This window comes from Protomyctophum parallelum (genome assembly GCF_964188405.1).
Source record: "Protomyctophum parallelum genome assembly, chromosome: 3".
NCBI classification, from domain to species: Eukaryota; Metazoa; Chordata; class Actinopteri; order Myctophiformes; family Myctophidae; genus Protomyctophum; species Protomyctophum parallelum.
The window spans coordinates 30,550,971-30,562,162 of NC_139698.1; the positions used below are offsets into that span (position 1 = coordinate 30,550,971).

The window sequence follows — 11,192 nt, forward strand, 5'->3', positions numbered from 1 at the left end:
AGTCTTGGTCAACCTGCATCGCATGCAGCAGCTGACACACGCACACACACCAGTGTTTGATTACTTGTCTGCAATGAAAGGTATGGCCCTCTTCCTGACACACATTGTAAGTATGTCATGGAGGGCATGGACCTTAGCATACATACAGTCTTGTACACTCAGGGATGGATTAAGGAGTGCGGACACCCTGCATGGCCATATAGCTTTCATGGAGACCGCTCTGCTACCAGTCATCATCATCCCCTATTCGCTGCACCCCAATTCTCCTGGATAGATGGGCCTTATCCTGCATTAGTCGAGAGAGGCAGACTGTTGACTCAGGCTATTTTCAAATGCTTCTGCCATACAGTTTGCATTTATTACAATTGCAAAGAATGTAAAGCCTGGTCTCCACCCCATTCTGCTTCATCTGTAGTGGGCCTAATGGCATAAATCTTACTGTATAACAAATTAGTCGATGCCTATCAAGTTTGCTGGGTTTGCTAGATCTGACCTAATGCACACATCAAACTGGGGGGTCCATGAAATTCAAAGTTTCCAAAGCCCTGCCTCTCTCTGCCCAGATGGGAGGTGTGACACGTAATGACATGATTTGACAGAATGGATGACAGCACTGTGTATAAAATGTAAGAACTGCACAAAGGTAAATGGGAGAGGGGGTTGGACGGAGGACAGTCATGACGGCTTGTGTAGACACACACCTGCTTTCATACCTGTACTTGTATTTGACGCTGTTCTCTTCTTTCTCTCCTTTGTATTCTTCACCTAACTCCTCATGTCAGATACAGGCACAGTTTAAGCTGAACAGAATGTACAAGCCTGGGGACGTCATTCTGGGCGGCTTGTTTGAGATCCATTTCTCTTCCGTCTTTCCAGAGCTGTCTTTCACCTCCAAGCCACACGAGTTCAGTTGCTCTAGGTGAGTAGCAATGTAACAATGAAATTGTTTGACCGTGGAATCCCATCTGAAAATATATATTTTTTGCCAGGAACCACCACAAGAGAATAAAACATTATTGTTTTTACAAATTAGATTAGACCAATCTACAACTTGTAGATCAGCTATTTTCGAATGATCAATGATGAGATAGGATTAAAGTTGTCAAACTGATTTTGATGATATATTAGCAAAACTGGAGAATCGGTAACTTCTTGCATTGATAGATAGTAACACAAGAATAGTTGATGTATGTTTCTACAAAGATAAATATGCATTGTTACAGTGTGATGTTGTGTGTTAGTGTTTACATTCGAGGGTTCAGGCAGGCCCAGGCCCAGGCTTATGCAATAACTGAAATCAACAAAAAACCCAGCTTACTGCCCAATGTGACTCTGGGATATATCCTCTATGATACCTGTTTGACGACTGAAGTTGAATTCCGCGGAGCCATGTCACTGGTCAGTGGCAGAGAGGAGCACTTTCAATTGGATGAGAGCTGTGTTGGGTCTCCTCCCGTGCTAGGAATTGTGGGTCCTGGTACCTCATCGAGTGCTATTGCTCTCTCTAGAATATTAGGTTTATACAGAGTACCCATGGTAAGTTTCCTAATGCCCTGTCACCATGATCCATTTAATTTTGTTTATTTGGTTATTCACAAATGTAAAATATGATAATTAGGCCAGTCAATCTAAGCTAAAAAAGGGGTTGAGCCAAAATACATTGCAATAGTAATCGTTCAAGGCCATAGCCACTTGCCCAAATGTGATGACGTCATCAAGACCTCATGAAGACGGCTATGGCCGTTTTTAGCCGAAGGAGTTTTTTTCGTGCAAAACAAATGCTTGCAATTGATTCAGAATCATGAATAACCCCTAGTTCTACATGTCACATGCTACTTAAAGCATAATTTAATAGGTTTTCAATGGTACCCCAACTGGTATCCAAATGGTACCCCAACCCCAAATTTACCATGATCCACAATTTATATAATAATCAATTTTAATGTTATTTGGATGACCCTAAGGATCATGAAAAAAAACCTTGAACGATTACTATTGCAATTTCTTTTGGGTCAAATCTTAGATTGACTGGCATAAATGTATTGGTCCTTTTTACAGCTTGAAAGACATATTTATAACATATTTATTTGCAGGCACCACATGTGAACAGAGAGGGCAGACACAATGCATCAGTGTTAGAAGTATGACCTTTGACTTATGGCTCATAGAAATCCTACAGCCCCATGACAGTGTCGCTGTCCATGGTGCTATATACATTGTTATAATAATATGGGGTAGGGCAGATTGTGTCAACACTAGAAGGTCTGAAGAAAAAAGGGCAAAACTAGCATGTGCTTAAATTCATATTTAGAAAATGTTTCAGATGTCAAAAAGTTCTGAGATGATATAATGGTGATGGTTGATGATGGTCATGGAAGGGGAACCTTCTGAAACCTTCCTGGGCAAAGATAATTAACTTTAAAATATTTAAAAAACGGTCAAAATGACCTCTCAGACAAAAGAGCACATTGTGCTCCAATTTGGTTTCTGAAAAATTCAGATCACATTTAATGTGATTCAAAAAGGCAATGCCTGCCCTCCTTGTTCAAAGAATAAAGACAATCTAGATTTGTCTATCTTGTTCTTTACTTTCTTTCCCTTTAAAAAAATTAATAATATTTCTATTTAGACAAACGTGTCATACAAGGCTTTTCTTTTACAATTTACAATTTAGGCATTTAGCAGACGCTCTTAATCCAGAGCGACTTACATTTAAGCAAGAACAAAAGCATGGGAATACATCACATAAAAGCATTTATCATGAAACATGCGTAAGCTAAGAAAGTAACAGTGGAATATCTATATAATGAAACTATACATACACTTTTTACATACATACATACATACACTTTTTTCCACAATGATACAAAAAACAAAGACAGGACAACAACAAAAGCAACAAAAACCCCATATTTTATCAAATGTTGCTGGGTTCCTCCGTACATTGTATACAATCTTTTTAGGAGTACAATATGAAGTTAACTCGTTCAACTAATGTCTCTGAGAGGGAGAATTTTCAGATTTCCAGTTTTAAAGAATTCCCAGCTGCGCCAGCCAACAAAATAAAGTATGTCTTATGATTGCTTAATGCGAGTCCCTGTATGTCACCCAATATCCAGATCCTAGTATCAGGTACTGTGTCACACCCTACTACTTCTGAAGTTGTTCTAACTATGTATTTCCAGAACTCCTCCAAGCATGGACAGCTCCACAGCATATGAAGTAAATCTCCATCAGAGATTTCGCATCTCTGGCAGTTGGGGAATCATTATTGAATATTCTGTGTAATCTATGTGGAATATAATAGGTTCTATTAAAAATGTTAAACTGCATTTGTCTGTGTTTAGTGGAGATTAAGAAAGTCTGAGAGCACTCAAGTAAGTTATGCCAATCAATGTCATCATAAATAAACCCCAAATCAGCTTCCCATTTTCCCTTTACAGGCATAGTATTTTAGATATTGCGTGCAGGGGAAAAGTTTCACAAAAAAAGAAGAAAGATGTGTATAGGCCTATCACAGAACAGATGTTTTGTGCCCTTTTTCAGATAAGTCACTATGCTGCTTCCTCTACTCTGAGTGACCTGAATCAGTTCCCGTCCTTCTTTAGAACAATCCCAAATAATGACTTTCAGGTAAACAGTTGTACATGTTCCACACACTTTAACAAATACCTCTAGTGAGTGTAATTGATGGTGCATAATCTGTGTAGGTCCGAAATTCATCTAATGGTGGAAGAAGTACACAGATGTTTGTATTAAGTAGAAGTAGTAATATCACAATTTACCTATATGACTAGCCTGCATTCAAAAACGTACTAGTGTATATACAGTATATTCACGTTTTTATGTTTTACTTCTTTTTGTTGTCTACAAACAGAAGCTCTAATTTTGAATATCTAGCCTAAGCACTACCTGAGAAAAAGCACAAATCTGTGTTTTTTCTTTTGCACACACTTTTGTCGAGAGAATAGGGAATATAGAGACCGATTCATTTCTGATCAGATTCAAATTCTTTAGGTGCGAGCTATGCTGCAGCTTATGATGCGGTTTGGATGGACCTGGGTAGGATTGCTGTTTAGTGATGATGCCTATGGCCGCAATGCTGGCCGAACCTTCCATTCTGACCTGGCCCGGTCTGCTCTGGGTTGTGTGGCTTATTCAGAAGCCCTGCCCTGGGACAATGACCTGGACAAACTGGACAGGATTGTCACTGTCATGAAGGAATCCACAGCTCGTGTGGTCATTGCGTTTGCATATGGAACCTATATGATAAATATCATGGACGAGGTTTGTTTTATTATCAGGGATTTGAAATGTATGTATGTAACCTTTCTTTGACCAGGAAGGAGAGTTCTGATGAGATGAGAAACCTCTTTTGAAAATTATTATTATATATGAAATGGTTATAAGAAATTTGAAGTAAGTTACACTGAAGGAAATGCATTGCTTCATATATCATATATTGTGCGTGTGTGTGTGTGTGTGTGTGTGTTGTCAAAACTTGACTATTGCAACTCCCTCTTACTGGCCTACCACTGGCCTGCACTTAAACCCCTCCAACTGATCCAAAATGCCGCAGCTCGCTTGGTCTTCAACCAGCCAAAACTCTCACACGTCTTCCCCCTTCTCCGCTCCCTCCATTGGCTCCCGGTCGCTGCCCGCACAGAATACAAAACTCTGATGCTGGCATTCAAAGCAACCAAAGGCATGGCTCCCCCATATCTCACAAGTATGATCATACCCTACAAACCCTCCCGCGCACTCAGATCAGCCAACGCAGGGAAGCTGGAGGTACCTTCACTAAAAACGCCGGGACAACGCTCCACACGTCCCAAACTCTTCTCCCTTCTGGCTCCAAAACTATGGAAAGCACTTCCCATCACAGTCAGAACTGCAGCCTCACTCCCAATCTTCCGCCGTAGTCTGAAAACCCACCGCTTCAGACTCCACCATGGCCCGTAGCACTTGCCCTAGCCAAGCCCTTTAGATAGCACTTTATGTAGACTCAGATAGTACTTAGGTTAGCATTGTTATTATAGACAGACTTCTAGCTCGTTACGTAGACAGCACTAGAATTGCATTTTATGTAGTCATAGCACTTTATAGTACACATGTATATTGTATAATATAGTACAGTATGTATAGTTGACATAGATACTCCACTGTTACGTTCTAGTTTATACATGATTCATGATAAGCACTTTTGATATATGATGTATGCCATGCTTTTTGTTTTTGCTTAAATGTATGCCATGCTTTTGTTTTTGCTTAAATGTAAGTCGCTCTGGATCAAGAGCGTCTGCTAAATGCCTAAAGTGTGTGTGTGTGTGTGTGTGTGTGCACCATCAACAGGTGGTAAGACAGAAAGTGACAGGTCTGCAATGGCTAGCGGCTGCAGGTTGGACAACATATACTCATTTCCACACTCCTCGCTACATGCCGTACCTGTTGAGCACCCTAGGGGTCGCCATACATCGTGGAGAAATACCAGGATTCAAGGACTTCTTGTTAAAAATACATCCTGGCAATGATCCTGACAATACACATGAAAGCTCCATAGTGAGTAATTCGTTATTTCAAACATTTCTAGGGTAATTTTTGCAATTACTGCGGCTTTGCTGCCACTCCCCATCTCTATCTCCCAATTTCCTGTCACCATACTGTACACTATCCAATAAACGCAGAAAAAGTTGTGCTACCATGTCCATGGTAGCCTACTGGTGACTGATATTGTCCTTCTAATGAATGAGGGGGCTGTGTTTTTCAATTACTTTTTCATTTTATTTTATCATTTATTTGAAGAAGAAAATAGTAAATACACACATAATATTGAATCAAGTAACGTAAACACTGTCTGGAATGCACACAAACGTAGATAAGTAGTTAAAAATGAATATCTCCTTTTTTGTGTAAATCCGCAAATGGCAACAAACCACTCCATTCCCATTGAAAAGCATTGTCAGAATCTGCCCTTATGGGCAGAATCAAAGTTCAGTGTGACGGCATTCTTAAGTCTTTGCGTTTCTTTAGGTGAGGCAGTTTTGGGAGCACACATTTCAGTGTAAATTTGCACCCCTTCCGTCAGAGTGGGTGGATGCTGGTGGAGAGCTGTGTACTGGACAAGAGGACCTAGGAAATTCAGAAACGAACCTTGTGGATGTGTCTGACCTGAGGCCAGAGTATAATATATACAAGGCTGTGTATGCTCTGGCCCATGCCCTCCATGACATGTTGCAGTGTGTGCCAGGAAGAGGGCCTTTCATTGGGCACAGCTGTGCCAGTTTGCAGACAATACAACCATGGCAGGTGTGATATGAATGTACAGTTTAGTCTCCTAATGTTTCTAGTTGTATTCTAATTTATAATAATAATACATATTTTACAATTTCTAGCTTGTATATTACCTGGAAAAGGTCAACTTCACCACGTCATTTGGTGATGATGTATCATTTGATGAGAATGGTGATGTTTTACCAATCTGGGATATCATGAACTGGGTGTGGCTCCCTGATGGAAGCACTAAGGTTCACAATGTGGGTGTGGTCAAGAAATCTACCTCCGCAGGTGAAGAACTCATCCTTGACGAAGACATAATCTTCTGGAACTTTGAATACTCAAAGGTTACTAAAATAGCTAATGTCAAATTATTTCATAATTTGAATGTAATTTAGTTTGGACTGAAATTGAGGTTTTACTTTCCTCTGTAGCCTCCTCGGTCAGTGTGCAGTGAGAGCTGTTCACCTGGAACCCGTGTGGCCAGAAGGAAAGGGCAACCAGTTTGCTGCTTTGACTGCATTGCTTGCTCTGAGGGAGAAATCAGCAATGAGACCGGTAGGTTTACATCATGTATGTACAGTAGGTTATCTGTAGAATTTAGAATTATACTGTAATCTGTCCCTTTACTTCTCTTTATTAGACTCTAGAGAGTGCACCAGTTGTCCAGAGGACTTCTGGTCTAGTCCCCAGCGTGACCACTGTATCCCTAAGAGTGTGGAGTTCCTCTCCTACAATGAGGCCCTGGGTATCTCCTTGACAACCATTTCATTATTAGGCACAGTTATCTGCGCAACTGTCCTGGGAATCTTCATTTATTATCGAAACACACCTATGGTACGAGCCAACAACTCCGAACTCAGCTACCAACTTTTGATGTCACTGAAACTATGTTTCTTGTGCTCACTTCTGTTCATTGGCCGCCCCAGGCTCTGGACTTGCCAAATGAGGCATGCAGCATTTGGTATCAGCTTTGTACTATGTGTCTCATGTATCCTGGTAAAGACTATGGTGGTGTTGGCTGTGTTCAAGGCCTCCAAGCCTGGGGGTGCAGACATTATGAAGTGGTTCGGTGCCATGCAGCAGAGAGGAACTGTTCTGGGTCTTACTCTCATCCAGGCAACAATCTGCATAGCCTGGCTTGTGTCTGCCTCACCAACTCCTCATAAAAACACACAATACCACAGTGATAAGATAGTCTATGAGTGTGCTGTGGGATCAACAGTTGGTTTTGGAGTGTTGTTAGGTTATATTGGTTTACTGGCCCTACTCAGCTTCCTCCTAGCATTCATGGCAAGAAATCTTCCAGACAACTTCAATGAAGCCAAGTTAATCACTTTCAGCATGTTGATCTTCTGTGCCGTGTGGATAGCCTTCATTCCTGCATATATCAGCTCTCCAGGAAAATATGCAGAGGTAGTGGAAGTATTTGCTATTTTAGCATCTAGTTCTGGTGTGTTGGTGGCATTGTTTGGACCGAAGTGTTATATCATCCTTTTGAAACCAGAGAGAAACACTAAGAAGTCTATCATGGGTCGAGGCACCTCCAAGACATAGAAGCAGAAATTCAATCACAAAACAGTTCATCTGTGTGTATTTTACAACGATAAGTTTATAAAAATATATGTGATTGTCAATAAATTAGTAGTATAATCTTATGTCTGCCAGATTAAACTGAAATTAGTAATCCAGTTAGAGACACCAACATGTATTATCTATCTTGAAGAAAAGTTGATCATACTACTTTAAGTTTGGTGAACAGACCAATTAAAAAAGAACTAAAAGAAGAGTCAAATCATGCGTTGCCATGACATTGGTCCAATGGCTCTTTATTTCAAAGCACATTCGGTCATGACTGTGCTCAAATCAACCCCAACCCTAAACCTAAAACCTCACACTAACCTAACATTTGTCGAACTATTGGAGGTTCTAAATGGTTTGTCAGACTAATGGGCAATTGTATATAGGGTTCAAATTGGCAAACGTACCCTTTCATAACACCAACCATTACATGTAGGCCTACTTGTTTTTGTTCTCTACAATTTTTGAAACTTCTGGCCGAACTCTAGAAGCTTGCACTCAGCTGCTATAATAGAAATATTATAAATAGAACCTACCATTAATTGAATGTCTAAATCTTTTTGACATTGACATTTTTGAGGGGCGCTAGCCTCTCCTATGCCCAGCTATGTGTGTTTGTGTGTACCACATCTTTGATTATTTGATTGGCTGAGCACAGAATGTGATGTATAATGATTTATGATGATGTAAATGACGATAAGAGCGCCCCTCACTTCACACAAGTGTGATTTCTATTTTGTATTCCTGACTGTTGCCCTGTTGTTCGAGTTGTTTGAGTGTTGAATTTGTAATGGAGCACAATGGAAACTCTTCCAAACTCTTTGTACTGCTGTACTTAAACAAATAAATAAAATTAAAAATAAAATGTTCAATCCATTACTCAGATGACCTGTGCTGTATGTAGTCAGTCACCATATGCAGGAAGAATGCATGCAGTCTTGGTGAGATTAAATACCCTGCCCAATTGGTCAGCTGACTGCCACATCAGCGAATGACATGTGGGACTGCAAACATTGTATACACCCACATAGTAATGCAGCATATTAACCCCTCAAATACATTTATATCCCTTGAGCATAGCATGAACACGCTCGAGTATATCTGACAGAACTAACTCCGCAAGCTACACACTTCCACCTGTAAACCTGTGATATGACAAATAAAACAAATTCTGATTCTAACCTGGACTTGAGAGTGTATGAAAATGGGACACTGAGTTGGATTAACACTGAGGATTTTACATGAAAAATGGGGGTCTGTGGCTTGGCCTAAATTTGCATAACTGGGTCCTTGAAATTAAAACGTTTGAGAACCACAGCGATAACAAACTCTAACCGGTGTAGCTAAGGACCCAAAATTTGACGGCTGTCTACTGTATATGCCTGTCTAATGTGTCTATAAAGTGCTTTTATATGGTACAGGTGAAAACGGATGCTGGTCATCAAAACTAATACTTCTCATCTGAAACCCACCAGTCAATACCGTAATGCTTATTTAGGGTATTTTTATGTATTATCTGTCTGTATTATGACGCTCTACAATAGACCTAGCTACAGTAGTACATAATGGCACACTTGTGTCCATGTTGTTAATTAATTGTTGTTAATTAAACTGGGGGTCCATGAAATTCTAAGTTTCCAAAGCCCTGCCTCTCTCTGCCCAGATGGGTGTTGTGACACATTACGTAATGACATGATTTGACAGAATGGATGACATAGCGTATAAAGTACATAGTGTATAAAATGTAAGAACTGCACAAAGGTAAATGGGAGAGGGCGTTAGACAGAGGACAGTCATGTCGGCTTGTGTAGACACACACCTGCTTTCATACCTGTACTTGTATTTGACGCTGTTCTCTTTGTTCTCTCCTTTGTATTCCTCACCTAACTCCTCATGTCAGATACAGGCACAGTTTAAGCTGAACAGAATATACAAGCCTGGGGACGTCATTCTGGGCGGCTTGTTTGAGTTCCATTTATCTTCAGTCTTTCCAGAGCTGTCTTTCACCTCCAAGCCACACGAGTTCAGTTGCTTTAGGTGAGTAGCAATGTAACAATGAAATTGTTTGACCGTGGAATCCCATCTGAAAAGATATTTTTGAGAATAAAACAATTTTTTTTCCAAATTGTCTAGATTTTCCAAATTTTAATTTGAAATAGCTACAACTTGTAGATCAGCTATTTTCGAATGATTGATGATGAGATAGGATTAAAGTTGTCAAACTGATTTTGATGATGTATTAGCAAAACTGGAGAAGGGTTCAGGCAGGCCCAGGCCCAGGCTTATGCAATAACTGAAATCAACAAAAAACCCAGTTTACTGCCCAATGTGACTCTGGGATATATCCTCTATGATACCTGTTTGACGACTGAAGTTGAATTCCGCGGAGCCATGTCACTGGTCAGTGGCAGAGAGGAGCACTTTCAATTGGATGAGAGCTGTGTTGGGTCTCCTCCCGTGCTAGGAATTGTGGGTCCTGGTACCTCATCCAGTGCTATTGCTCTCTCTAGAATATTAGGTTTATACAGAGTACCCATGGTAAGTTTCCTACTTCAATGCCCTGTCACCATGATCTATTTAATTTTGTTTATTTGGTTATTCACAAATGTAAAATATGATAATTAGGCCAGTCAATCTAAACTAAAAAAGTCGCTTTCCTCCGTACATTGTATACAATCTTTTCAGGAGTACAATATGAAGTTAACTCGTTCAACTAATGTCTCTGAGAGGGAGAATTTTCAGATTTCCAGTTTTAAAGAATATATTTTTTCCCAGCTGCGCCAGCCAACAAAATAAAGTATGTCTTATGATTGCTTAATGCGAGTCCCTGTATGTCACCCAATATCCAGATCCTAGGATCAGGTACTATGTCACACCCTACTACTTCTGAAGTTGTTCTAACTATGTATTTCCAGAACTCCTCCAAGCATGGACAGCTCCACAGCATATGAAGTAAATCTCCATCAGAGATTTTGCATCTCTGGCAGTTGGGGGAATCATTATTGAATATTCTGTGTAATCTATGTGGAGTATAATGGGTTTTATTTCAAATGTTAAACTGCATTTGTCTGTGTTTAGTGGAGATTAAGAAAGTCTGAGAGCACTCAAGTAAGTTATGCCAATCAATGTCATCATAAATAAACCCCAAATCAGCTTCCCATTTTCCCTTTACAGGCATATTATTGTCTCCACCAGCCGAAGGCCAGGGGGAGAGTATGTTTTGCACTCCGTCCGTCCGTGTGTCCGTGTGTGTGTGTGTGTGTGTGTGTGTGTGTCCGTTACCAGCTAATCTCGGCCACCGTTAACCCGGTCGATGCCAAATTTTGCACACACACTCC

General features: G+C 40.3%; 1 protein-coding gene across 1 annotated transcript; it reads left to right on the forward strand.

The window, feature by feature from the left end:
* Positions 1-809: 809 nt before the first annotated feature.
* LOC310856652 (extracellular calcium-sensing receptor-like) lies at positions 810-8,361 on the forward strand (the record flags this gene model as incomplete). Its single annotated transcript, XM_083762123.1, has 7 exons — positions 810-919; positions 1,263-1,477; positions 6,086-6,306; positions 6,393-6,620; positions 6,708-6,831; positions 6,917-8,022; positions 8,064-8,361. 6 exons carry the CDS (start codon positions 810-812, stop codon positions 7,828-7,830), a joined length of 1,812 nt encoding a protein of 603 aa, XP_083618249.1. The 3' UTR covers positions 7,831-8,022; positions 8,064-8,361.
* Between the last annotated feature and the right edge of the window lie 2,831 nt (positions 8,362-11,192).